At 60.7% G+C, this 26,725-nt stretch overlaps 4 protein-coding genes across 7 annotated transcripts; 2 read left to right on the forward strand and 2 right to left on the reverse strand.

Moving 5' to 3' along the window:
- Positions 1 to 232: 232 nt before the first annotated feature.
- IL11 (interleukin 11) lies at positions 233 to 6,871 on the reverse strand. 2 transcript variants are annotated; one of them, XM_054463855.2, is made up of 5 exons: positions 6,712 to 6,871; positions 5,212 to 5,384; positions 4,924 to 5,010; positions 4,642 to 4,803; positions 233 to 2,026 (listed from the first exon to the last, which is right to left on the reverse strand). In XM_054463855.2, exons 1-5 carry the CDS (start codon positions 6,716 to 6,718, stop codon positions 1,856 to 1,858), a joined length of 600 nt encoding a protein of 199 aa, XP_054319830.1. In that variant the 5' UTR covers positions 6,719 to 6,871; the 3' UTR covers positions 233 to 1,855. The 2 variants fall into 2 exon arrangements, with proteins under 2 accessions (XP_054319830.1, XP_063513871.1); XM_063657801.1 differs by lacking the exon at positions 6,712 to 6,871 and adding an exon at positions 6,296 to 6,660.
- Positions 6,872 to 12,284: 5,413 nt separating this feature from the next.
- On the forward strand, positions 12,285 to 16,053 carry TMEM190 (transmembrane protein 190). Of its 3 annotated transcripts, XM_054463856.2 has the most exons (6): positions 13,140 to 13,439; positions 13,620 to 13,876; positions 13,956 to 13,991; positions 15,403 to 15,528; positions 15,612 to 15,696; positions 15,784 to 16,053. In XM_054463856.2, exons 2-6 carry the CDS (start codon positions 13,819 to 13,821, stop codon positions 16,010 to 16,012), a joined length of 534 nt encoding a protein of 177 aa, XP_054319831.1. In that variant the 5' UTR covers positions 13,140 to 13,439; positions 13,620 to 13,818; the 3' UTR covers positions 16,013 to 16,053. The 3 variants fall into 3 exon arrangements, with proteins under 3 accessions (XP_063513869.1, XP_054319831.1, XP_063513870.1); XM_063657799.1 differs by lacking the exons at positions 13,140 to 13,439; positions 13,620 to 13,876 and adding an exon at positions 12,285 to 12,997; XM_063657800.1 differs by having other exon boundaries at positions 13,438 to 13,876.
- Positions 16,054 to 17,067: 1,014 nt separating this feature from the next.
- TMEM238 (transmembrane protein 238) lies at positions 17,068 to 22,254 on the reverse strand. The gene is made up of 2 exons (XM_054463857.2): positions 21,664 to 22,254; positions 17,068 to 17,191 (listed from the first exon to the last, which is right to left on the reverse strand). The coding sequence occupies exon 1, from the start codon at positions 22,199 to 22,201 to the stop codon at positions 21,671 to 21,673; it is 531 nt and encodes a 176-aa protein (XP_054319832.1). The 5' UTR covers positions 22,202 to 22,254; the 3' UTR covers positions 17,068 to 17,191; positions 21,664 to 21,670.
- Positions 22,255 to 23,782: 1,528 nt separating this feature from the next.
- RPL28 (ribosomal protein L28) lies at positions 23,783 to 26,310 on the forward strand. The gene is made up of 5 exons (XM_054463859.2): positions 23,783 to 23,904; positions 24,287 to 24,375; positions 24,506 to 24,629; positions 25,866 to 25,984; positions 26,180 to 26,310. The coding sequence occupies exons 2-5, from the start codon at positions 24,295 to 24,297 to the stop codon at positions 26,267 to 26,269; spliced, it is 414 nt and encodes a 137-aa protein (XP_054319834.1). The 5' UTR covers positions 23,783 to 23,904; positions 24,287 to 24,294; the 3' UTR covers positions 26,270 to 26,310.
- The last annotated feature ends 415 nt before the right edge of the window (positions 26,311 to 26,725 follow it).

Consider the following 26,725-nt stretch of genomic DNA (forward strand, 5'->3'; position numbering starts at 1 on the left):
TGGTGCAGAATCCCACTTCCACCTCTCCCTAGCTGTGTGACTTTGTGCAACAGAGTCCCCACTCCTTGTCTGAGACTCAGTTTCCCTCGCCTGTAAAACAGAGCGTATTCAAGAGTCCAGGAGGATTGTGTAAGTAAAAAGCCCACACTTAGTGCACAGCCCTGAGAGGCTCAATCAGCGGTCAACTTTGTCCCCTCCTGAGGGCTTATTTTTGGAGGGGAGGAGGCTGATATTCTGTTATTCTAAAAATAGTGTTTATTATTTTTAAAACGTGTCATGCAAAACACACAGTCATGGCAGAAATTCTGTAAAATACAGACAATCATAAACATTAAAAGTCACCCACAATCCCACCTCTCTCCTTTGACCTGGAGACAGTCATTGTCAACATTTTGGCATATTTCCCTTTAGGATTTTTTTTTTTTTAATCCACATATAGAAAGAAAAACACAAAATTGAGATCACAGCATGCAGTGGTTTTGTAGCCTGCTGTTTCATGTCAGGACATTGTTCTTTCTTTTTTGAGACAGGGTTTTGCCATGTCTCCCAGGCTGGTCTCGAACTCTTGGACTTCAGTGATCCACTCGCTTTATCCTCCCAAAGTGCTAGGATTACAGGCGTGAGCCACCATGCCTGGCCAATGTCAGGATATCTTTCTAGATCCAAAGTAAGCCCCTCTCCTTAGCCTCCCTGAATGATAGTCCCTGCTCTGGGCGGCTGGGAGGCGTTCCATCCACAGATGCGCCATGTTGCTTAACCCTCACTGTTGGATATCTAGATTGTTTCCAGTTTGCTATGGTGAACATAGCCATAATGAACCATCTTGACCTTGCAGCTTTGTCCCATACAGGTACTGTTAATCACAGGGTGACTTCTGGAAACTTCCATTAAATATTTATTGAAGACCTATGGGTCAGGTGTGGTGGCTCACACCTGTAATCCCAGCACTTTGGGAGGCCGAGGCAGGAGGATCACCTGAGGTCAGGAGTTCGAAACCAGCCTGGCCAACATGGTGAAACCCTGTCTCTACTAAAAATACAAAAGAAATAAATAATTAGCTGGGCGTGGTGGTGCACACCTGTGATCCCAGCTAATCGGGAGGCTGAGGCAGGAGAATTGCTTGAACTCGGGAGGTGGAGATTGCAGTGAGCTTAGATTGCCGCACTGCACTCCAACCTAGGCAACAGAGCGAGACTCCATCTCAAAAAACAAACAGCCCTATGCAGTGCAGGGCCCCAGGCAAGCCTCAGACCCTGCCTCCACAGAGCTGTCTGGGTGACCGACCCATCTCCCAGTCGCTGCCCTGCCCACTCGGGACCACCACCTGAATGGAGGTCTCCCCTCCACCTGCCCTGCCCCAGTTACCCAAGCACCCAGCCCCAGCTCTCAGACAAATCGCCCTCAAGTGGATATGTATGACACATTTAATTCCCTGTTCTCTGTCTCACAAAGGTTTCTCACATTTTTGTACAAAAACCCAGGCTTCCCTTTCCCCTCCCTCCCCACCCCAACATGAAAAGTAATTGCTTAAATAAATAATATATATTCCTGCCCAGGCCTAGAGGGGGAGGAGCCAGGGCAGAAGTCTGTGGACAGACTTCTTGGAGACTCAAGAATCCGGGACCCCAGTCCCCTCCTCCTCGGGGACCCAGGAGTCCACCTGCCTCCCACCCCCACTCCTGAAATAAATAAGTATAAATAAGGCACAGATGCCCCCCAGGCCTCACGGAAGGACTGTCTCTAACTAGGGGGAGATAATGGCGGGGGATCACCTGGCTGTTTCGCCCCCAGTACCGAAATAAATAAATAAATAAGATCTGGTTTTGGAAGTACGGTGGTGGCTTTGGGCCCCAGGTCACAGCCGAGTCTTCAGCAGCAGCAGTCCTCTCACGGCCCAGTCAAGTGTCAGGTGCAGCCCCCCCAGGATGGCGTGGGCGGCCCTGATACCCCCCCAGGCTGAGGAGGGGGGCGCCAGCGGGGGTGCCGGCGGGTCTGGGGGTGGCTGGGGCAGGGCCAGACGGGACATCTGTGGGGAGAGGAGAGAAGGTGAGCCACAGGTAGAGGGTGCAGCGGGGGTGCAGGGCAGGGGTGATGTGGAGCTGCTGCTGAATCGGGGCTGCACATTCACAGGGGGACTGTGGTGCGTGGGGTGAAGTGTTTAGGCCGGGAGCTCTTCAGGCTGTGGGGTTCAGAAAATTGAGGCTGGAGTCAGGATGGGCTTCCAGAGCTAAGTGTGGGGGTTGGGGGGTGAAGTCTGTGGAGTCAGGGCTGGCATCTTGGTTCTAGGTGAGGGATCGGGCCTGGGACTTTTAGAGTTGCCAGGGCTAGAATCTCAGAGCTGGGTTTTTGTTGTTGTTGTTGTTAAAAAAATTAAGAGGCTGGGCGCGGTGGCTCACGCCTGTAATCCTAGCGCTTTGGGAGGCTGAGGAGGGCGGATGGCCTGAACTCAGGAGTTTGTGACCAGCCTGGGCAACACGGTGAAACCCTGTCTCTACTAAAATACAAAAAAATTATCCGGGCGTGGCAGTGTGCACCTGAAGTCCCAGCTACTCAGGAGGCTGAGGCAGGAGAATCGCTTGAGCCCAGGAGACGGAGGTTCCAGCGAGCCGAAATGGCACCATTGCACTCCAGCCTGGGCAACAGAGCGCGAGACTCTGTCTCCAAAAAATAATGATAATAATAATTAAGAGACAGAGTCTTGCTATGTTGTCCAGGCTGTCTCAAACTCATGGCCTCAAGAGGTCCTTCTGCCTTGGCCTCCCCTGCCTTGGGATTACAGGAGTGAGCCACTGCACCCCACCAGAGCTGGGGTTTTACAGACAGTATCTGGGGTCTGTGGGCTCGAGTCTAGGGTCAGGCCCTGGATCTCAGGGCTGAAGTCTTAGAGGTGGGGTCCTGGGTTCAAGTTCAGGAACTCCTGGGTTAGGGCTAGAGTCTCAGAGCTAGAAGTTGGAATTTGAGATCCAGGGTCTTTGGAGTTAGGCCCAGGAACCAGGGTTTGAAGTCTTCTGGTCTCAGGGCTTTGGGCCTGGCTTTGGAAGTGAGGGTCTTGGGGTCGTACAGGTGCAGGCTCAGGATCTGAGGTGTCAGGGTTTTCGATGTTGGGAGTGAGACATAGGGCCTCAGGACTCGGGGTCTAGGTCCTGGAGGTGTTGGGTTTGTACAGCCAGGGTCCCAAGGCTGGCTTTGGGTCAGGGTCTTGTATCTTAAGGCCTGGGATCTTTAAGGTGTCAGGATCTCAGGGCTAGGGCCTGGGGTCTCAGGGTCTGGAGGTCCATGGTTTTCTTTTCCTTCTTTTTTTTTTTTTTTTTTTTTTTGAGAGAGGGAGTTTTGCTCTTGTTGCCCAGGCTGGAGTATAATGGCGCGATCTCGGCTCACTGCAACCTCCGCCTCCCAGGTTCAAGCGATTCTCCTGCCTCAGCCTCCCGAGTAGCTGGGATTACAGGCATGCACCACCACGCCCAGCTAATTTTGTATTTTTAGTAGAGACGGGGTTTCGCCATGTTGGTCTGGCTGGTCTTGAACTCCCGACCTAAGGTGATCCACTTGCCTCGGCCTCCCAAAGTGCTGGGATTAAAGGCGTGAGCCACCACGCCTGGCCAGGTCCATGGTTTTCAATGTCATGGGGCCAGGGTCTCCAAGTCTTGAGGTGAGGATTTGAATTCTCAAGGCTTTGGGCTTCAGGATGGGGTCTTGGGTCTTAGGGGCTGGGATTTGGGGACTTTGAGGTCATGGATGATGGAGTCTCAGGATCTTGGGTGAGAATTTGAAGTTTCTGGTCAGGATTTGGGGGTCTAGGGCCTCAGGGTCTCAGGGCCACAAGATCTTGGGACTGCAGGGTCAGGGTCTCAGAGCAGGGCTGTTAGGGTCAGGGTCTCAGAGCGGGGCTGTTAGGGTGTCAGGGTCTCAGAGCGGGCTGTTAGGGTCAGGGTCTCAGAGCGGGGCTGTTAGGGTGTCAGGGTCTCAGAGGGGGGCTGTTAGGGTGTCAGAGTCTCAGAGCGGGGTTGTTAGGGTGTCAGGGTCTCAGAGCGGGGTTGTTAGGGTGTCAGGGTCTCAGAGCGGGGCTGTTAGCGTCAGGGTCTCAGAGCGGGGCTGTTAGTATGTCAGGGTCTCAGAGTGGGGCCGTTGCACTTAGGTCTGGGGTCTCAGAGCGGGGCTGTTAGGGTGTCAGGGTCTCAGAGCGGGGCTGTTGCACTTAGGTCTGGGGTCTCAGCGTGGGGCTGTTGCACTTAGGTCTGGGGTCTCAGAGTGGAGCTGTTAGGGTCAGGGTCTCAGAGCAGGGCTGTTAGGGTGTCAGGGTCTCAGAGCGGGGCTGTTGCACTTAGGTCTGGGGTCTCAGAGCGGGGCTGTTAGGGTGTCAGGGTCTCAGAGCGGGGCTGTTGCACTTAGGTCTGGGGTCTCAGGATGGGGCTGTTGCACTTAGGTCTGGGGTCTCAGAGCGGAGCTGTTAGGGTCAGGGTCTCAGAGCAGGGCTGTTAGGGTGTCAGGGTCTCAGAGCGGGGCTGTTGCACTTAGGTCTGGGGTCTCAGAGCGGGGCTGTTGCACTTAGGTCTGGGGTCTCAGGCTTCAAGGACTCACGCCACAGGATCTTGGGGCCAGGGGTGGGGGTCTGGGGTGTCAGGTCTTGGGGCCAGGACATACCAGGAGCTGCAGCCGGCGCAGCAGCCGGTCCAGCCGGGCCTGCAGGGTGCCCAGCTCGGGCTCCAGGGTCTTCAGGGAAGAGCCACCTGCCCGGCGCAGCCACTGCACGTGCCGCAGGTAGGACAGTAGGTCCGCTCGCAGCCTTGTCAGCACACCCGGGAGCTGGGGACGGAGCCAGGACATCAGAGAACACCCGGCCAGTGCCTGCTGTGCCCCTCATCCAACCCGCCCCCTTCACCGCCTGTCTCCCACCTTGTCCCCAGCCCACTCCCTTGCCCTTACCTGTAGAGCTCCCAGTGCCCCCGCACTCATGGCCAGGGTGGGCAGGGAATCCAGGTTGTGGTCCCCGTCAGCTGGGAATTTGTCCCTCTGGCAGGGAAAAAAGGCTGTGAGGTGGCCCCTGTCCAGCCTCGGGGCTCCCTCCATCCCCCACGCCAGGCCCCCAACCCTTCCCCTCCCTCACTCTGCCACCTGAGAGCCCAGAACCCCTCCAAGTGGCCTGCCCGCAGACTCCTCTCAGTTCCTCTCTGCCTCTCACTCCTGGGCTGGCCCCAGCCCAGTCTCTCCTACCAGCTGTGCAGCCAGCTGCCGCGTGTCCGCCAGGAGAGAGCGGGTCAGGAGCACGGTGCTGTCCAGCTCGGCCCGAGGGTCTGGGGAAACTCGAGGGGGGCCAGGTGGGGGCCCAGGGGCGACAGCTGTATCTGGCCACAGGCTCAGCACGACCAGGACCAGGCGGCAAACACCTGGGGGCAGGATAAGGAAGAGAGCTCAGGCTGGACTCCGGGTCTGAGAGAGGAGGGGCTGGGCCTGGACTCCCGGGTCTGAGGGAGGAGGAACTGGGGCCTGGACTCCTGGGTCTGAGGGAGGAGAGGCTGGGGTCCGGACTCCTGGGTCTCGGGGAGGAGGGTCTGGGGCCTGGACTCCCGGCCTTAGGGAGGTTGGAGCTGGAGGTCTTAAGTCCCAGGGTGGAACGCCCGCGGGCAGGTCGCAGGGCCAGGCGGGCTTCCCTCTCCCTCCCTGACTCTGGCTGCCCCGCCCGTCGGAGCAGACGCGGCCCGGGGCGGGTAGACGGGCCGGGCGTCTCCCGTCCGCCCCCGGACGCCGGAATCTGGGCCCCGGGGCGGGGCATGGTGGGGGAGGCACAGGCCAGAACCTGCCCCCTCCCCGGGCCGCGGGAGCCCGAGCTGGCTGGGAGCAGGGGAGGGAGCCAGAAGCCAGGACGGAGCCCCGGAGACGCGGACCTCTCCCATGGGAGACCCCTTAGACGCCCTCCCAGGAGCCCCGCAGGGTGGGCGGCAGAAGCCCGGGCCGCAGCGCACCTGGGCGGAGAGGGGCAGAACCACGGGCCCGGCCGGGCCGCGGGAGCGGGAGACCTGGCGGCGGGGGGCACGGGGGGCGCGGGGGTCCGGGGCTCGCTCCCCGCCGCCCACCCCGGCCGCCCCGCCCACCCGGCCACCCGCCAGCCAATCAGCGCTCCCCGGCCGCCCGCGCCTCGCACACCCCCAGCCCGCCCCCTGGCCCCGCCAGCCGTCGGTCTGTCCGCGCGTCCGTCGGCCGCATCTGCCCGGCTCTCCCCGCTTTCCGCCCGCGCCCAGTCTCTCTCCTCCCCCTGGCTGGGGTCGCTACTCCCTGGCTTGCGCCGGTCTCCGCGGACCCTGCCTCAGTTTCCCTCCGGAGCCTCTCTGCCGGGATCCCAGGGAGTCTCACGGTCCCCGCGGGCTCCCTGGGGCCTGGGCCAATGGGGGTCACCTCCCTCCCGGCACCAGTCCCTCCGTCCCTGCCCCTGCTCGGTCTCCGCGTCTCGCTCCCTCTCGGGGCCCTGTCTGGCCCGTCCCTCCTGCGGCGCCTCTGATTGGCTGCCTCCATCCGCGCCTGTCTGTGTCTCTCTCTGCCCATCTCCTCCGCCGCCTCCTGTCTCCGAAGCTGCTCTCCTCCCCGGCTCTGACTCCCCGGCTGCCTGTCTCCGGGTCCCTCTCTGTGCGACTCAGCGGGGTCTGCTCCCACTCACGCCGTGGGTCCCTCTCCTCCCTGCCTCCCTGTCCCCTCCACCCTCCCCATGAACCAACTTACAGTTCATGTCCCCACAGGGCCAGGGGTTCCCCAGGGCAGGGGGCAGGGAGCCGGGGGCCTTTAACCCTTCCCTGTCCGCTGCCGGGGGAGCCCCGAGGGTCAGCTGGGCCGCGGCCTGGGGAGGGGAGGCATGTGCCCTGAGCAGCAGGGCCGCGGCAGTGAGGGAGTGTGGACGCCTGGGGGGTTATATAGGGGGCTGGGGCGGGCGGGCGGGGGGCAGGCGGCAGGGGAGGGCGGCCTGACACATCCTGACTCACCCTCCCTGCCTGCCTTTTCCATTCAGACGGAGCGGCTGCCTTGCAGGGCTCACGCCGCCGCGCTCGGAGGAGGGCACGGAAGGAAAAGTTGGAAAAGTTGAAAAGGGAAAGGGGGGGTGGTCGGAGAGGGGCTGGTGAGGTCATTGGCGTCCCCTCCCTCCACCTCCACGGGCCGGAGCAGACACTCAGGCTCAAGCGCTGGGGCCCGACTGTGGGTGGGGGGTCCAGCTGGACCAGGACTAGCAGAGAGAGATTGGGAGGCAGGAGGATGGAAAGGCAGAGAAAGGCCTGACGGAGGGACAGGACAGGGGCCTGGAGAGGTGGAGGCAGGAGGAAGAGGGAGTGGAAGGGAGGAAGAGAGAGAGACACACACACACCGAGTGAAGGAGAGACTGAGACAGAGACAGGGAGATGGAGATCCACAGAGATGGAGGCAGCCAGAGAGACACACCAGAGAAGCAGAGAGGATCAGAGGGGCAGCCCTGGAGACAGAGGGAGAGGTTCTGGGAGTCAGAGATCAGAGAGTGAGAGGAAGACAGCAGGAGGGACTTGGGGAGACCCAGGGAGACCCCGAGGGGAAAGGAACAGAGACACCAAGACTCTGAGACAGAGGACGCAGCAGCTGAAAAAAGGCACCAGGCAAACAGAGACACGGGGCAGAGTGACAGGGACGGAGAGGCCCCAGGGACAGAAACAGGGAGACAGAGATATTAGAAAGACAGAGACGCTGAGATGTTGGGGACTCAGCAATGGGGGCAGAGTAAAAGTCTTTCTCATTTTTTGTTTCTTTTTTGGTACTGAGTCTCACTCTGTCACCCAGGCTGGAGTGCAATGGCACGATCAATGGCACAATCTCGGCTCACTGCAACCTCCGCCTCCCGGGTTCAAGCGATTCTCCTGCCTCAGCCTCCTGAGTAGCTGGGATTACAGGTGTGCACCACCACACCCGGCTAATTTTGTATTTTTAGTAGAGATGGGGTCTCACCTTGTTGGCCAGGCTGGTCTCGAACTCCTGACCTCATGATCCGCCTGCCTCGGCCTCCCAAAGTGCTGGGATGACAGGTGTGAGCTACCGTGCCTGGCCTCGTTTTTGGTTTTTTTGAGACAGTCTCGCTGTGTCGCCCAGGCTGGGGTGCAGTGGTGTGATCTCAGCTCACTGTAACCTCCGCCTCCCAGGTTCAAGTGATTCTCCTGCCTCAGCCTCCTGAGTAGCTGGGATTACAGGTGCCCGCCACCACACCTGGCTATTTTTTGTATTTTTAGTAGAGATAGGGTTTTGCCATGTTGCCCAGGCTGGTCTCAAACTCCTGAGCTCAGGTTATCCTCCCGCCTCAGCCTCCCAAAGTGCTGGGAATACAGGTGTGAACCACCACACCCAGCCTTTTGAAAAGCCTTTCTCAAAGAGGCAGATGGAGACAGGAAGGAGGAAGAGAGACGGAGACTGAGGACCAAGAGAAAGAGGCGCTGAGACACTCCATAGAGGCAAGACCTCTATATGCGACTCTCCCCCTCTGTGCCTCAGTTTCCTCATCTGTGAAGGGGGGTTAATGATGCACCCTCATCCACCTAAACGCCACGATGAGGATAAAGCCAGCTCATTCACGTGAAGCTCAAAGTCAGTGCTAACCATCCTTATTCCCCTCGTTAATTTTTATGAACACATCAGGGACACAGAGAAAAAGAGGTTGCCTTCCAGAGAGACGGGGAGGATGAGGGAGAGGCAGGAGCAAGATGGGGTGAAGACGGGACGGTGGGGACACTGAGACAGTGGCCAGAACCGGGGCCAGGGGCCAGAGCCCTGGAAGTCGCTGCACAGAGGTGGAGGCAGGAGACGAGTGCAGGGGGGAGGGGACCCGCAGGCCAGGGTGGTGGCAGCGAAGCCTACCCAGGCTCACAGCGGGCCAGCCCCAGGCATGGCGGCAGAGGAGACCCGGGATTCACGACAGAGCAAGCAAGGGGCAGAGATACCAAGCCATGTCCCCGAGAGCCCCCAGACCTACATGGCAGGGAAGGACGGGATGGGACTGAGAGCACGGAGGTGGTAGAGGCTCTGAGGCTCCGTGCAGACCCCCTCGTGCCAGCCTCCGAGACTGTGCCGGGCTGGTTGGAGGCTTCCCCTTCCCAATCCAGCACCACTGGAAGGGCAACTGCTCAGGTCCCCAAGGAGGTGAGGTCACAGCCCCCCCACGGTGGGACATGACCTCATCGCCTCAGGTAAGAGCTCTCTCATCCTCTCTCTGGTCTGTCACAGCCACCCCTTTCAGGGCCCCCCAGGGGCCCTCCCCAGCACTGGCTCCTGCTGGGACCCAGGCCTCTGACCACTGGGTCTCCGCCCCTCAGGGGGCCTGCTTCCGGCTGAGTCAGTGTGGGGGGCCTAAGGCTGCGTCAGTGAGGGGAGAGCTGACGTAGCCCCCCCCCCAGACCGGCGGGGCCAGCCAAGGTGACTCAGGCCACCAGCTTGGGGGATGGACTAGCCCGAGGGTATGGGGGACTGGCCTGGGGCCAGCTGGGGAGCATGAAAAGGGTTCCGGTAATGCCAGCCCCATCCACCTACAGGGACCAGAGCCCAATCCCCCAGCCCCTCCTCCCTCAGACCCCGGAGTCCAGGCCCCCAACCCCCCCCACCTTCAGACCCAGGAGTCCAGGTCCCCAACTCCTCCTCCCTCAGACCCAGGAGTCCAGACCCCCAACCCCCCACCTTCAGACCCAGGAGTCCAGGCCCCCAACTCCTCCTCCCTCAGACCCAGGAGTCCAGGCCCCCAGCCCCTCCTCCCTCAGACCCAGGAGTCCAGGCCCCCAACTCCTCCTCCCTCAGACCCCGGAGTCCAGTCCCCCAGCCCCACCACCTTCAGACCCAGGAGTCCAGGTCCCCAACTCCTTCTCCCTCAGACCCAGGAGTCCAGGCCCCCAGCCCCTCCTCCCTCAGACCCAGGAGTCCAGGCCCAGCCCCTCCTCCCTCAGACCCAGGAGTCCAGGTCCCTAACTGCTCCTCCCTCAGACCCAGGAGTCCAGGCCCCCAGCCCCTTGTCCCTCAGACCCAGGAGTCCAGGCCCCCAGCCCCTCCTCCCTCAGACCCAAGAGTCCAGACCCCAGCTCCTCCTCCCTCAGACCCAGGAGTCCAGGCCCCAGCTCCTCCTACCACAGACCCAAGACTCTAGACCCCAGCCCCTCCTCCCTCAGACCCAGGAGTCCAGGCCCCCAGGCCCTCCTCCCTCAGACCCAGGAGTCCAGGCCCCAGCTCCTCCTACCTCAGACCCAGGAGTCCAGGTCCCAGCTCCTCCTACCTCAGACCCAGGAGTCCAGGCCCCCAGCCCCTCCTCCCTCAGACCCGGAAGTCTAGATCCTCAGCTCCTCCTCCCTCAGACCCAGGAGTCCAGGCCCCCAGGCCCTCCTCCCTCAGACCCAGGAGTCCAGGACCCCAGGCCCTCCTCCCTCAGACCCAGGAGTCCAGGACCCCAGGCCCTCCTCCCTCAGACCCAGGAGTCCAGGCCCCAGCCCCTCCTCCCTCAGACCCAGGAGTCCAGGCCCAGCCCCTCCTCCCTCAGACCCAGGAGTCCAGGACCCAGCCCCTCCTCCCTCAGACCCAGGAGTCCAGGTCCCCAGCCGCTCCTCCCTCAGACCCAGGAGTCCAGGCCCCCAGCCCCTCGTCCCTCAGACCCAGGAGTCCAGGCCCAGCCCCTCCTCCCTCAGACCCAGGAGTCCAGGTCCCTAACCGCTCCTCCCTCAGACCCAGGAGTCCAGGCCCCCAGCCCCTTGTCCCTCAGACCCAGGAGTCCAGGCCCAGCCCCTCCTCCCTCAGACACAGGAGTCCAGGCCCAGCCCCTTCTCCCTCAGACCCAGGAGTCTCGACCCCCAGCCCCTCCTCCCTCCTGGACCCAGGAGTCCAGACCCTAAATTCTAGTTCAAGAAAGGTAGAGGAGGATCTTGTGGCCCTTCTGCGCTTTGGGGAGCATGTGTGGGGAAGGTCATGGGTCTGGGACAAATCCGGGGTCCCAGCCGCTGCCAGTTTCCTGTCTCGTCTGGGTCCCCAGCCCTGGGTTGTGGGCTCAGACTCCATCCCCGCAGTGTGGCTGCAGGAGGTACAGGTAGATGGGGCGGGTGCAGAGTGACAGGGCTGGGAGTTACTGGCAACTCCTGGGTCTGCCCAGGCCAGGGTGGGACACATTGGGCTACTTCTGTGCAAACAAGAGAAAGAGAGAGAGACAGAGCAAGAGATGAAGATCAGAAAAGAGACCCAGAGGCAGGACTGGGGAGTCCCAAGAAAATGACAGATGACAGAGACAAACAGAGCTGGAGAGTCAGGGGCAGCAAAGGCCCCAGGAGGCAGCCAGGGCTGCAGAACCCAGTGGAAGCTAGAGACCAGCTTGGAGGCTCGGAAACAGACTGGGCAGCCAGGGCCCAGGCCCTGGGGTGGTCACAGACACTGGGGAGAAGCCACGGGGACGTCGGGGATGGCCAGGGAGTCCTGGCTCCCGCGCGGCCCCCAGGGGAAGCCGAGCCGTCAGGGTGTGAGGTCAGCAGGTCCCAGGCTGTGTGTGTGTCCGTCTGTCAGTCCCTGGGGGGTCCTGTCTGGCCTCTGGGGGGTGACGGGGCAGGCCGGCCACAGAGGCAGCCCAAACCTGTCATTAGCGGTGAGGGCCGTGACGGCGGGGCCCCCCCAGTCCCAAGCCGCGGTCCAAGGCCAGGCGGCCCCGCCCCCCACCCCCTCCTTGATCCCTGAGGAATCCCGGGAATTGGGAAGTGGGTCCAGATGATGTTGACACAGGAAACGGTCAGCAGCTGCCCGGCCTCAGCCCCACAATCCCTCTGACCCCCACCCCCGGCCCCCTGCAGAGCCCCCTCTAACCTGTGTCATCTCTGACGAAGGCAGCCCGGGGCCCACTCAGTACCCACCAGGATGTTTACAGGAGAGATGGGTAACACAGGGAGTCACCCCACGGGCCTTCCTGATAAATGGAGTCTGGCTCCTAGACCATCCACCCAGACTCACAAGTTCAGGCCCCCAGCCCCTCCTCCCTCAGACCCAGGAGTCCAGGTCCCCAGGCATTCCTCCCTCAGACCCAATTCTGGCTCCCATCCCCATCCTTCAGACCTGGGAGTCCAGCCCTCAGCCCCTCCTCCCTCAGACCTAGGAGTCCGGGACCCCCCAGCCCCTCAAGGCTCCCTTAGACCCAGGAGTCCAGGCCCCAGCCCCTCCTCCCTCAGACCCAGGAGTCCAGGACCCCCCAGCCCCTCAAGGCTCTCTTAGACCCAGGAGTCCAGGCCCCAGCCCCTCCTCCCTCAGACCCAGGAGTCCGGGACCCCCCAGCCCCTCCTCCCTCAGACCCAGGAGTCCAGGCCCCCAGCCCCTCCTCCCTCAGACCCAGGAGTCCAGGCCCCCAGCCCCTCCTCCCTCAGACCCAGGAGTCCAGGCTCCAGCCCCTTCTCCCTCTAATGCAGGTGTCTGAGTTTCCAACCCCCTTTTCCCTCAGATGCAGGACTTCTAGCCCAGAGACTGTCCCAGGGAGCTGAGACTCCCTCCTCACTGTGCTGCAAAGCTGAGTGGATGAGTTGGGGTGCACTAGGGATTATGGTCCCAACCCAGCCCCCCATTCCGGCTTCCTCTTCTTGGAAGCCAAGTTTTCTCCCAGTCACTGGGGAATGGTGGGGGGAATCAATGTGGAAGCTTCAGGATCTCCATTTGGCCGACTCCTTCCCACCATTCTCTAACCTCTGTTCACAGAAGGGAAACAAATCTAGGAGGGAAATGCGGGCTCCCTGCCCAGGAGCTACCATTACAGTCTCCAAGCAGCTCTGGCCCACCAGTCCCTCAAACTCAGCAGGGGCCCACATGGCCTGTCCCCTTCCCTGTTTTTTTTTTTTTTTTCTTTTTTCTTTTTTTTTGACACAGAGTCTCACTCCTTCACCCAGGCTGGAGTGCAGTAGCACGATCTCGACTCACTGTAACCTCCACTTTCTGGGTTCAAGCAACCTCCACCTCCTGGGTTCAAGCAATTCTTCCTCAGCCTCCCAAGTAGCTGGGATTACAGGCAAGTAATCACCACACCCAGCTAATTTTTGTATTTTTAGTAGGGACGGGGTTTCCCCATATTGGCCAGGCTGGTCTCGAACTCCTGACCTCAGGTGATCCGCCTGCCTTAGCCTCCCAAAGTGCTGGGGTTATAGGCGTGAGCCACCGCGCCCAGCCCTATCACCTTCCCTGCTAAACATTCCCTAGACAGCAGGCCTGGCGGGCCTGAGATGAAAAGCCTTTCTCAAGACCCCTGGACCAGGAGACCCCCGGACTTAGGCTCCGGCCCCTTGTCTCATCCCCCTCCCAGGTCTTCTTGTTGCCAGGGGGACCTTCCCTAACAATGGGGCTCAGTGAGGCCTCTGTGTCTCACAGCTCCCCTTCCCCTGGTTGTTAAGGCGAAAGACTCCCTAGCAATGGGGTTTCCTGAGCCTTTGGGCCACCCGAATCCACCTTCTCAGGTATCAGTTTCCTTAGGAAAGGAATTCCCTAGCAAGGCCTCCCAGTTCCCTACCCCTCAGGGCGCCCCGGGTGATATGGAGACACACCCCAGACTCCCACGCCCTTCCAGACCTCTCTTTCCCGCCACAAGTGGCCAAGGAGGCTCTTCTAAACCTGAGACGCCCCCACTCTTCCACCAGGTCCCTAAAGAATGGACACCCTAGACCAGGCATGGCCAGGCTGGTGTGAAGCCCCCCCACCCCCCTTCGTCCCCGTCACTGCGCGGACTCCCTAGCAACAGAACTCAGAATCCTGGGGCCTGGCGGGCGGGGCCGGTTGCTGGGGTGATGTCCTGTAAGGCGTCTTCCCACAGTGGCCCCAGAGGTCTGGGGAGGCGACATGTTGGGCTCTGAGATCCTAGTGCTGGGCCTGCTCCTGCTGCTGCAGGGCTCGGCAGGTGAGGGGCTGGTGCGGCGGGGGAGCTGAGGAGGGACGCCCGGCCCCACACAGCCCTAACACTGCCCTTTCTCTCGCAGATGGAAATGGAATCCAGGGATTCTTCTACCCATGGAGTGAGCAGCCGCTGAAATACGGGGTCACCCAGGGAGGGGAGCCCAGATCAGACCCCTGAATCTGAGGGAGGAGGAGCTGGGGGCCTGGACTCCTGGATCTGAGGGAGGAGGGGCTGGGCCTGGACTCCTGGATCTGAGGGAGGAGGGGCTGGGGGCCTGGGATCCTGGATCTGAGGGAGGAGGGCTGGGCCTGGGCTCCTGAATCTGAGGGAGGAGGGACTGGGTCCTGGACCCCTGGGTCTGAGGGAGGAGGGGGGGTCTGGACCCCTGGATCTGAGGGAGGAGGGGCTGGGGTCTGGACCCCTGTGTCTGAGGGAGGAGGGGCTGGGCCTGGACCCCTGGGTCTGAGGGAGGAGGGGCTGGGCCTGGACCCCTGGGTCTGAGGGAGGAGGGGCTGGGCCTGGACCCCTGGGTCTGAGGGAGGAGGGCTGGGCCTGGACCCCTGGGTCTGAGGGAGGAGGGGGGCGGTCTGGACCCCTGGGTCTGAGGGAGGAGGGGCTGGGGCCTGGACTCCTGGATCTGAGGGAGGAGGGGCTGGGTCCTGGACCCCTGGGTCTGAGGGAGGAGGGGGGCGGTCTGGACCCTTGGGTCTGAGGGAGGAGGGGCTGGGCCTGGACCCCTGGGTCTGAGGGAGGAGGGGCTGGGGGCCTGGACCCCTGGGTCTGAGGGAGGAGGGGCTGGGCCTGGGTCCCTGGGTCTGAGGGAGGAGGGCTGGGGCCTGGACCCCTGGGTCTGAGGGAGGAGGGGCTGGGCCTAGACCCCTGGGTCTGAGGGAGGAGGGGCTGGGCCTGGGCCCCTGGGTTTGAGGGAGGAGGGCTGGGGCCTGGACCCCTGGGTCTGAGGGAGGAGGGGCTGGGGCCTGGACCCCTGGGTCTGAGGGAGGAGGGGCTGGGCCTGGTCCCCTGGGTCTGAGGGAGGAGGGCTGGGGCCTGGACCCCTGGGTCTGAGGGAGGAGGGGCTGGGCCTGGGTCCCTGGGTCTGAGGGAGGAGGGGCTGGGGCCAGGACCCCTGGGTCTGAGGGAGGAGGGGCTGGGCCTGGACCCCTGGGTCTGAGGGAGGAGGGGCTGGGCCTGGGTCCCTGGGTCTGAGGGAGGAGGGCTGGGGCCTGGACCCCTGGGTCTGAGGGAGGAGGGGCTGGGGCCTGGACCCCTGGGTCTGAGGGAGGAGGGGCTGGGCCTGGGCCCCTGGGTCTGAGGGAGGAGGGCTGGGGCCTGGACCCCTGGGTCTGAGGGAGGAGGGGCTGGGCCTGGACCTCTGGGTCTGAGGGAGGAGGGGCTGGGCCTGGACCCCGGGGTCCTGCACAGAGTAAGCACCAGGAAGGCAGCCCAGGAGCGTGGCCTTGGCATCCCGTGTATGAGGCCTTCAGAGCGGGGCGCTGTGATGAAGCAAGCCACTGGTGGTTGGTCCCCAGGCTGTGAGGGTGACATATGGGACCGGGAGAGCTGTGGGGGCCAGGCGGCCATTGATAGCCCCAACCTCTGCCTGCGCCTCCGGTGCTGCTACCGCGATGGGGTCTGCTACCACCAGCGTCCAGACGGTGAGGGCTCCTGGTCCCAGGTCCCTGGGGGGTGGGTCTGGCTGTCGGGAGCCCCGGGTCTTAACCCTTCCTCCCTTCTCCAGAAAACATGCGGAGGAAGCACATGTGGGCGCTGGTCTGGATGTGCAGCGGCCTTCTCCTCCTGAGCTGCAGCATCTGCCTGTTCTGGCGAGTGGGCCTGGGATAGGGCGGGCGCCTTCACCCCCGGGGGAGGGTCCGGCAGAGGGCGGGGGCTGAGCCGTCTGCTCCCTGCAGGTGGGCCAAGCGCCGGGACGTGCTGCATATGCCCGGTTTCCTGGCGGGTCCGTGTGACCTGTCCAAGTCCGTCTCGCTGCTCTCCAAGCACCGAGGGACCAAGAAGACGCCGTCCGTGGGCAGCGTGCCAGTCGCCCTGTCCAAAGAGTCCAAGGATGCGGAGGGTGGCACCGAGGGGGAAGGGACGGAGGAGGGTGAGGAGACAGAGGGCGAGGAGGAGGAGGATTAGGGGAGTCCCCGGGGGACTGCTCAATACAGATATGGTGGACGGATGCGTGTTCTTTTCTCTGAGAGCCATGGGGAGCAGGGGGCACGGTGCACACAGAGTCTGGGGTAACAGGTGGGGGCTGGAGGGGGCTTGGGGATGGAGGCTTAGGGGGCCCCAGGCTGTGGCTGTGGGGGTGTGAGCTGAGGGGGACCCTGGAATGAGAGAGATCTGGGAGGTAAGTGGGGAGGATCTGAGCTGAGGGGGATCTGCGCTCATGGGGGTGTCCTGGGCTGTGATCATGGGGACCCTGGACTGAGGGGATAGAGGTGTAAGAGTGCTGGAGTGCGGGTCTGAAATGAGGGAGTTGGGGGTATGTGGGGGTGGCGGGGTCTGAGGGGTGCCTCGACTGGACGGGGAGAGGGGCATGCTACAGCCGTGGAAACGTGCCCCTCAGTCTCCTACATGGAGTGCCAGTGACTGACAGTGCCCCCCGCCCCCACCCCAGATGCACCTAGATTACCATGGGCTGCTCTCCACCAATAACTGAGCATGGCAAGGCAAGGGGTGGGGGTTCCGGGTACAGGTGCCTTTTCGAAGGGCAGGGGCCTCCCTCACGGATGATGACTTCAGCTCCCAGCTCCCCAGGGGCCAGCGGCAATTTTCTTGGAGGTGCGGCACAGTCTAAGACTAGTCCTACCCATCCCTCCCTCCCTCTCCCTGCACCGAGCTACCCTTCAAAAGTGTTTCCCCAATACATATCTTGCAAGTCCAATTTGTCTCCGTGTCTGCTTCTCAGTGAACCCAAACTCACACGGGGATGTCGCGGTAGAGTGGAGGGTCTGGGATGAGATCCTTATCCCCCGCCCCCTCCCTGGTCCCCTCTGAGAAGGAGCCAGCATAAGGCTAGGCTCCTATATCCCCAGGGCTCCTGGTCTCCCCAGGGCAGGGGCAGCCTCACCTCAGGTATGGCCAGGCCCACCTGGGTGCTAGACCCACCTGGGTGCTAGAAGGAAGCAAGCCACCTCGTCTCCATTCCCACCCCAGCAGGGTCCCTCTCCCAGACAGACATGCAGCGCTAAGGCAAATCTGCTTTTTATCCAAGTGAGGAGGGAGAGGGGACAGGGAGCGTCCGGCTGGCCACGGATGTAGGGGCAGCTGCACATCTCAGTCCGGTCCTGACAGCTGAAGCCGAGGGGTTGTCTGCAGGAGGGAGGGTGGAGTGAGCGACTGCTCAGGAACCCCTCCCATCCCTGTTCCGGGCTCTCTGCCTGGGGTGGCAGAGGCAGGGAGCCCCATCCACCCGCCCTTGCCGCTCACATGGACTCACACACTTGCTCCTTCGCCCTGCATGCTCCCATTTGCTGAGTGTGTGCACGCGTGTGTGCCTTTAACGCTCTGAAATCAACGGGTAGAAGACAGGGAATGCGAGCCAGGGAGAGGCGGAAACGGGGAGACGAAGACATGCAGAAGGGGAAAGACAGAAGCACAGGGACAAAGAAAGAGACCTGGGAGACAGAGACACAGAGACAAAGAGTGAGAGAGAGGGAAACAGGCAGACACAGAGAAGACAGAGGGAGGCCGGGCATGGTGGTCCTCATCTCAGACCCTCACTCCAGCATTTTGGCTGCAGGCAGGAGGATCACTTGAGCCTAGGAGTTTGACACCAGCCTGGGTAACATAGGAAGACCCCGTCTCTGGTACCTGTAGTCCCAGTTCCTTGGGAGGCTGAGGTGGGAGGATTGCTTGAGCCCAGGAGATGGAGGCTGCAGTGAGCTGTGATTGCACCACTGCACTCCAGCCTGAACAACAGAGCGATGGGGGTGGCTCTGCCCGGCTACTCATGGTGGTCTCGGAGGTTGTGGGGGCTACCAGAGCCAGAACCTGTGGGTCCCTCTGCTAAAATTCAGGTTCTCTGTCTTTCATGTGCTGGAAGCTGCTCACTCTCCCCAGTAAACAAGAGTCCTGGGTTTGAACAGGCCCATTTTCCTTGTAAGTGGGGCCTACGTTCGAGTCAGTGTGGTCTGAGTCTTTGGTGGAGGCTCCAAGAGTGGAGGCCTGTGCAGCTGTGTTAGGTGTTTAAGCTACGTAAAGGATTCTCCTCTCCCCCACTCCCCTCCCCTCCCCTCCTCCTCCCCTCCCATCCTCTCCTCTCCTTTCCTTTCCTCCTCCCCTCTCCTCCCCTCCTTCCCCCTCCCCCCTCCCCTCCCCTCCTCCCCTCCTTCCCCCTCCCCCCTCCCCTCCCCTCCTCCCCTCCTTCCCCCTCCTCCCCTCCTTCCCCCTCCTCCTCCCCTCCCCTCCTCCCCTCCTTCCCCCTCCCCCCCTCCCCTCCCCTCCTTCCCCCTCCTCCTCCCCTCCCCTCCTCCCCTCCGCTCCTTCCCCCTCCCCTCCCCTCCTCCCCCCTCCCCTCCCCTCCTCTCCTCTCCTTTCCTCCTCCCCTCCCCTCCCCTCCCCTCCTTTCCTTTTCTTTTTTTGAGATGGAGTCTTGCTCTGTTGCCCAAGCTGGAGTGCAGTGGCACGATCTTGGTTCACTGCAACCTCCGCCTCCCAGATTCAAGTGATACTCCTGCCTCAGCCTCCCTAGTAGCTGGGATTACAGGCGTCCACCACCATGCCTGGCTAATTTTTGTATTTTTAGTAGAGACAGGGTTTCACCATGGTTGCCAGATTGGTCTTCAACTCCTGACCTCAGGTGATCCACCAACCTCGGCCTCCCAAAGTGCTGGGATTACAGGCATGAGCCACCATGCCCGACCTCATAAAGAATGTTCTTTGCTTTTCTTTCTTTTTTTGAGACGGGGTCTCACTCTGTCACTCAGGCTGGAGTGCAGTGGCGTGATCTTGGCTCACTGCAGCCTTTGCCTCCCAGGTTCAAGCAAGCAATTCTCCCACCTCGGCCTCCCAAAGTGCTGGGATTACAGGCGTGAGCCACTGTGCTCAGCCAGGATTTCCAAAGGTAACAGTAACTACAGGTGCTTATGTTTGCATTCTATGCCAAGCTTCATGTTAGCTTACGCTTCGCCCGTGCAAGCAGATGTTCATGCTTTCTTACCCCAGTTCCTTCTCTGAACCACAGCACATAGCATATGATTGGGGTGACTATTTCCCCAAATCTCACAAAGAATAATATATAACTGGTAGCATTCTGGATGCATAGGAGAAAAGTTAATTCCAGCCGGGCACGGTGGTTCACGCCTGTAATCCAAGCACTTTGGGTGGCCGAGGTGGGCGGATCACCTGAGGTCGGGAGTTTGAGACCAGCCTGACCAACATGGAGAAACCCTGTCTCTACTAAAAATACAAAATTAGCCGGGTGTGGGGGTGCATGCCTGTAATCCCAGCTACTCGGGAGGCTGAGGCAAGAGAATTGCTTGAACTCGGGAGGCAGAGGTTGCGGTGAGCCGAGATTGCGCCATTGCACTCCAGCCTGGGCAACAAGAGTGAAACTCCGTCTCAAAAAAAAAAAAAGTTAATTATTTACCTGCATAGAATGTCCTAGGATAACAGGGTTTAATTCTTTTACCAAACCCCTATTTGAGAAATGGATTCAGTCACCCAACCATCCATGTGTCATTAAATGTCATTAAATGCATTCATCCACTCATCTGTGTACTTATCATTCAGCCCCAACCATCTAATCAACTACCCATTCACCCATCTACCTATCTATCCAGAGAGCGCGCAGAGGCTGGGTAATCCCTGACTGTCCTATAGATAGTCCTATGGACCAGCCAAGGCCCCTGCCCCAAGGAGTTCCCAGGTGTAACCACAAGTTAAGGTGCCCCGGGGAGGTGACACAGGTACCCTCATTCCTTTTGTTCAGTAGGAGTCTCTGAGGCTTCCCCAGTACCATGCTGCATGGGTGAGGCCGAGGACACAGAGAAGTATCAGGAAAGGCTCTTGCCCCTTTATCAGGCAGGGCTCCCTCTCCAACCATATCTATTCATGGTTCATTCCCCAATTCACCACCTACCCACATCTACCCATTAAACAACCCATCCATCCATCAATCCAACCACATCCCTGCATCAACCAACCCATGCATTCACCCATCCACCCACCCACCCATCTGTCCATTCACCCGTCCATCCACCCATCTATCTACCCATTCACCTATCCATCCACCCACCCATCTATCCATTCACCCATCCATCCATCAAACAACTCATCCATCCACCCACCCATCTATCTACCCATCCACCCAGCCACCCACCCACCCATCATCCATTCACCCATCCATCCATCAACCAACTCATCCATCCGTCCATCCACCCATCCAGCCATCCATTCTTCCATCCATTTATCCAACCATCCTTTCACTTCCCTACCCAACCATCAACCTTTCCTGATTTCACACTTTTTGCTGGGCAATGCTAGGAACAAGGACGCTAGGGACCTAGGTCTTACCCTCAAGGCACTCCCTGTCAGGTGGGCGAGACAGTAACAACATAGACACAGCACATGGCCATACAAGCAGCAAGAGGGGTCACTCAGACAATATGAAGACCCAGAGAAATTGAGTTAAATCTTAAACACGTGGGAAGTTTTCTGGGTGGAGTGGAGACAGCCAAGGGCACTCCCGGTATAGAGAAGAGCAGGAACAGGGACCAACTGGCCATCTGTGGACTGAGAGACACCATTAGTGCAGGGAGGCAGGAGAAATGGGGCCAAAATATGGGGGGTCCACAGGCCAGTGAGTGCTTCAGTTTAACCAAAGGTGAAGAGGGAGCCACAGCAGGTCTTTGAGCAGAGGCAGGCTAGCTGGAAAGATGTGTTTAGGAAAGAGATAGAAGGTAGAGGGGAAAGGGGAGTGAATGTGTGGTGGCTTCATTTCTCCTGCTGTTGGTCCTTCTTACTCCTCCTTTCCCATGCCTACAGGTCAGGAGAATCCCAGCTCCTCCACCTACGTGTTGTGTGGCCTTGGGCAAATGTGGCGCCTTTCTGCGCTTCAGTTTCCTCCACTGCAGAATGGGGATGGTAATAGTAGTGACCTCGGAGACCAGTTACATCGAGAGGATTAAATGGGGCCTGGGCTGGGCTCAGTGGCTCACGCCTGTAATCCCAGCACTTTGGGAGGCTAGGCAGAGCAAATCGCATGAGCTCAGGAGGTGCTCATGCCCGGCAAGGTGCCTAGGCAGCTCTTGCTCTGCCTAGGCAGAGCAAATCGCATGAGCTCAGGAGGTGCCTAGCCCGGCAAGGTGGGGCGCGCCTGTATTCTCAGCTACTTGGGAGCCTCAGGTGGGAGAACTGCTTGAGCCTAGGAGGTCGAGGCTGCCGTGAGCTGAGATCACGCCACTGCACTCCAGCCTGGGTGACAGTGAGAGATCCTCTCTCAAAACAACCCCAAACGACAACAAAACAAAACAAAAAATGGGGCCTGGTGTACCTGGAGGCTGGGGCTCTCCCCGTGCGGGGGGCCTAACTGTGTGACTCGGCCCCCACACTTCCCATCGCCAGGGGTAGGGTCTCACAGCCTCCCCCACGTATGCACCTGTGCTTGCTGTGTCTGCGGTTCTCCGCCACAGTCTTCCCGTCCCGGTCTCCACCCCGCCCTGGGACTCTACCTCCCCATGGCCGCTCTCTGTCTCCATCTGTCCATCGCTCCCCCGTCTGTCTTCATTCCCGTCCCTCCCTCGGTCCCTCCGTCTCCCCGCCCTGCCCCGCCCGCCCCTCACCTGGGCCTCACTCGCTGCCGGCGCCCGCCACCCCGGGCCCGGCCTCGAGCGTGGAGAGCTGCAGGCGCACGCGGCGGGAGCCGGCGGCGGGCGGCGGGGGCGCGCGGGCGGCTCGGCGCGCTCTCCGGGAGCCGGGCGCGGGGCGCTGGCCCGCGGCGGCGGGCGCCGACCAGCGGCGGGAGAGCTTGCGCGCCAGGCGGGCGAGCGCCGAGGGCCGCAGGCCGTAGTCGCGCTCCAGCTCCTGGCGCGAGATCTCGATGTTGCCGGTGTACCAGAGGATCCAGCCCAGCAGGCTCAGGAACACCAGCAGCGCGCCCGAGTAGATGAGCAGGTCCCCGAAGTCGCGGCCGCGCACCTGCAGCTGCGCGAACACGCCAGTCAGCAGCGCCGCCATGCCCGCCACGTCCAGCGCCACGGCCAGCAGCAGCGCCATCCGGCAGCGGCCCAGGCCGGCCGCGGGTGCTGGCGCGGCCGCCGGCGCGGACGGTGCACCCGGCGTGGTCCCCTGCGTGGCGCACACCGCTGGCGCCGCCGCCATGGCCCTGCACCGCCGCCACTGGCGCCCAGAGAGAGCGTTCCGGGGTGCGGCCCGGCCCGGGGCGGGGTCAGGGGACGGCGCCAGGTGTGCCAAGCTCCCGCCTGGTCACCTGAACCGGGCTGGGCGCGAACCGGCCCGGCCGGGGTTACCCTGGCCGTGGTTTCCGTGCAGGGGCTATTGCTCAGAGGCCTGAGCTGGTGGTAGCCAGGCGCACAGCCACGGGTGCCTAGGGCCCGTGCCACCCAGGGAGGTCACACATGGCCAAAAATCAGGGCATTTTAGTGGTGGCAGCGTGGGACACTCGGAGCCGGGCGTGGCGTTGTTTCTGCTCAGTGTCCGCCTCCCGAAGCCTGTGTAGATCAGACAGTGCAGATCAGACAAGGCCCTTAGACACCAAGGAACTCGGACGCGAGAACCAGTAGTCGGGGTGATCTAAGAGGGGAAGCTCCGGGCTCCGCGGAAGCTGAGTTTCCTTCACTCAGCCCGTGTCTTCTGGGGTCTCCTGTGTACCCAGAGAATGAAGCTACGGGCACAGAGACGGACGAGACCCATCAGGTCCAGAGCGCACCCGTGGAGGAAGCTGGGCGAACCCCGACTGTCCTATGGATAGTCCTATGGACCAGACGAAGCCCCTGCCCCAAGGAGTGCCCAGGTGTAACCGCACGTTAAGGAGCCCTGGGGAGGTGACACAGGCACCCTCATTCCTTTTGTTCAGTAGGAGTCTCTGAGGTCTCCCCAGCACCATGCCGCGTGGGTGAGGCCGAGGACACAGAGAAATATCAGGCAAGGCTCCTGCCCCTTTAGGGTGGCCCGGACAACGGATCATAACCTCCCAGGGAGCTGATGGGGTGTGACAGGCACACCATAGGCTGGAGGCACAGGTGGAGGGCAGGGAAGAGGACTGGCAAATCTATAGAATCCTAAAAGGAGCCCAGAGCAGCTACATGAAAATCTCCCTCCGTCCAAACAACTCTCCCTTAGAGAGCATCCGCGCTCCCCTGGGGTGGCAGTCTGCGAGAAGTTTTCGTGTAGGTTCTCCCCAGGGTTAAACAGTTTAACAGTTTTATTTCAAGAAAACCCTGGGCAGGGCGAACTGCAAGGGGGCTGCCGGGATTAGCCGAGGGATTCCGAATGAAGACGGAGTATTTCCGAACATACACACCTCTCCCAACAGCGTTTCCGGAGGGTTCCGAAAATACCCGAGCGGGCCTCGGCGCCCTCATTGGCCATCACCGCGAGGGCTTACGAAGACCGGAAATATCCAAAGGTGCCGGGGCTAGGCTTATATAGTTCACACATTCACCAGTTCATTCATAAAACAAATGTTTGTTGAGCGCCCATGATATGCCAATCACAGTGACAAGCGCTGGGTGAGCAATACCGGAGAGACAAGGCTGAGGTATGGGTCCCAGGACCTCTCGAATTGGAGCCACTCGGAAATCCAGAGGTAGAGTTCCGAAAACTTCCGAACGGTCCTCGGAATACGCTCTCGGCCCTCTAACCGAAGAGTTCCGAATATTCCCGAGCGTTGAGCGATTGGTCGGCGGGAGTAGCCGAACATCATCGAGCCGCCTCGGAGGTGGGGACCGGCAACTCCCGTCGCGCCCGCCCAGAGAGGAAGCGGAAATGCGTGTACGGTATTAAAGGCGTCGCCCCGCCCCTTGCGTTCCTCTTTCCGTCTCAGGTCGCCGCTGCGAAAGGAGGTGAGTGTGCGTCCTCCTGGCGTGGTCGCCATCTCGCGCCCGCCGCGCATTCCCTCTCAGTCCTCTGCCTGCCCTCTTCCCTTGCACCTCAAGGATCATTGGCGGACCCTAACCCCTCCCCCTGAAGTCGTTGTGAATTTTCGTTATTTTCCCCTCACTCTCATTCCCCGCGGTTAGTCTCGGCTGCCTGAGTTCGGTCCCGCCGCCTTAGGTCGCTCAGTCCCGCCTGACAAGAGTTCTAGGTCGCTGACTGCCCTTAGGAGTCTCCCATTCACCCAAGTTCCCAGTCGCTCTTTTCCTCTGCTGTCCGAGCGGTGCCCGTGGCTCAAAGCCGGTTTAGTTCTCTGTGTCTGACGCTTTCCATGTGCCCGTTTCCCCGTAGCCGCCGCCATGTCTGCGCATCTGCAATGGATGGTCGTGCGGAACTGCTCCAGTTTCCTGATCAAGAGGAATAAGCAGACCTACAGCACTGTAAGTGGGGCCCGGATGCGTGGCTCCTGCGGGAGGAGGGTCCTGAGTCCCTGACTCTGGGTCAGAGGGCGGGACCTTCGCATGTCTCCGGGTCGCCTCTTCACGATGCCTTGTGCCGCCTCCTTCCCAGGAGCCCAATAACTTGAAGGCCCGCAATTCCTTCCGCTACAACGGACTGATTCACCGCAAGACTGTGGGCGTGGAGCCGGCAGCCGACGGCAAAGGTGTCGTGGTGGTCATTAAGCGGAGATCCGGTGAGTTTTGTCTGGTTTGGGCCAGAGAGCGGCCCCTTTCCCGGGTCAGGGAGCTGTGGTTTTTTACTCAGGCAGGAAGAGTGGTAACTGCCATCGCGGCGGGCATCCCTGGCGCCAGGGTGTTGGTCTGGGAACCCGCTTCCCTCTCGGCCGACTTGCCAGCTCTGTGAGCCGCGCGCGTCTGAGCCCTTGTCCTCACCTGTAAAGTGGAGAAACGGAAAAGGACCTGAATTTCCTCGGTGGTTGTTGAGAGTTAAGGCACAGGGTTGATGTTTTCAGATGAAATTCTCAAAGCAAGTCAGGGTGGGGATGGATGGGTTCATCCCACAGGTGGGAAAATTGAGGCACAACAGGGGAGGGGCCCTCGCTACCACACTTACGAGAGGACAGGCTGGGTTGGTCGCAGCCATTTGATTCCCATTTTGCCTGTGTAGATTAGAGAAGAGGTCTTGAGGACCCCACTCCATACATTGTGCTGTCAGGTGCAGGCCTTTTTGGGGATTCCCTGAGTGTTCATGTGAGTCGGGGGTCTCTAATGGAGGAGTCCAGCTTCACATGTGTTCTTGACAGGGCTGTATTTTGTTTTTTTAGAGTGAGTTTTTCTCAGGTCCTTGATTGGAACTGCCTCAGAGCCAAGGGTCCTTTTATTCAGTGGCAGCAACAAACGCAGTCTGTTGGCTAGTGATCCTCCTGTCTCAGGGACACGTAGTCCAGGGAGCAGCCAATTGCTTGGCACCTGGGGACCCCGTTCTGGGGAGTCCCGAAAGCGTTCCCCTCTTGGATTGCCGAATACATGGGTGGCCCTTCCTAAACTAAGGGTCTGGCCTGAGTGAGGCTGGGCCTCTCAGCCAAGCTGATGTTGAACCACTGCTGTGGGGATGGGCCTGGGGTTCCTGAGAAGCTGTTCATACCCATTGCCAGGAGCGTGGGCTCTGGCTGGACCTGGATCAGATCCTAACTGAAGCAGCAGCTTCCTGGCATGAGAAAGGAGTGTTTTGGTGGTGGACAGAATTGGGCTATGAGTGTGACAGAAACTGTGTCCTCAGTACTCTGTGATGATGAGTGAGCCTCTGTGAAATGGACAGGTGAGGAAACAGCTACCTGCTAGCCTGCCCAGGCACCTGCCATGGGCCCAGGGTGCTCAGCTTCTCAGTGTGAGACTGTCCACACCTGCGAGGTGCGCTAAAGGTGCGGGTTAGGTGGACTGACCCCAGGACCTCCCTGACCCCCAACCAGGCCAGCGGAAGCCTGCCACCTCCTATGTGCGGACCACCATCAACAAGAATGCTCGCGCCACGCTCAGCAGCATCAGACACATGATCCGCAAGAATAAGTACCGCCCCGACCTACGCATGGTGAGCTGGGGTTTGGGGATCAGGCTGAGGGAGACTGGCCAGTGCTGTGGGGAAGGGCCTCCCACTACTGGTTGCAGTATGGGCTGGAGAGGGATGGATTCTTGCTTTCAACCTACTCCCCACCCCCCAGCATGGGCCTAGGGGGCGGCTTGTGGAGTGTATGAGCTGAGCCTTCCTCTGCTCCCCCGCCCCCAGGCAGCCATCCGCAGGGCCAGCGCCATCCTGCGCAGCCAGAAGCCTGTGATGGTGAAGAGGAAGCGGACCCGCCCCACCAAGAGCTCCTGAGCCCCCTGCCCCCAAAGCAATAAAGTCAGCTGGCTTTCTCACCTGCCTCGACTGGGCCTCCCTTTTTGAAACGCTCTGGGGAGCTCTGGCCCTGTGTGTTGTCATTCAGGCCATGTCATCAAAACTCTGCATGTCACCTTGTCCATCTGGAGGTGATGTCAATGGCTGGCCATGCAGGAGGGGTGGGGTAGCTGCCTTGGCCCTGGTGAGGGCAAGGGTCACTGTCTTCACAGAAAAAGCTTTCTGACTTGTGATCGAGACCTACTGTTCCATTGTGAGGTGGCCTGAAGAATCCCAGCTGGGGCAGTGGCTTCCATTCAGAAGAAGAAAGGCCTTTTCTAGCCCAGAAGGGTGCAGGCTGAGGGCAGGGCCCTGGGCCCTGGTGCTGTAGCATGGTTTGGGGACTTGGGGTGTTCCCAAGACCTGGGGGATGACAGACATCACGTGAGGAAGATG

Source organism: Pongo pygmaeus, chromosome 20 (genome assembly GCF_028885625.2).
Source record: "Pongo pygmaeus isolate AG05252 chromosome 20, NHGRI_mPonPyg2-v2.0_pri, whole genome shotgun sequence".
Taxonomy (NCBI): domain Eukaryota; kingdom Metazoa; phylum Chordata; class Mammalia; order Primates; family Hominidae; genus Pongo; species Pongo pygmaeus.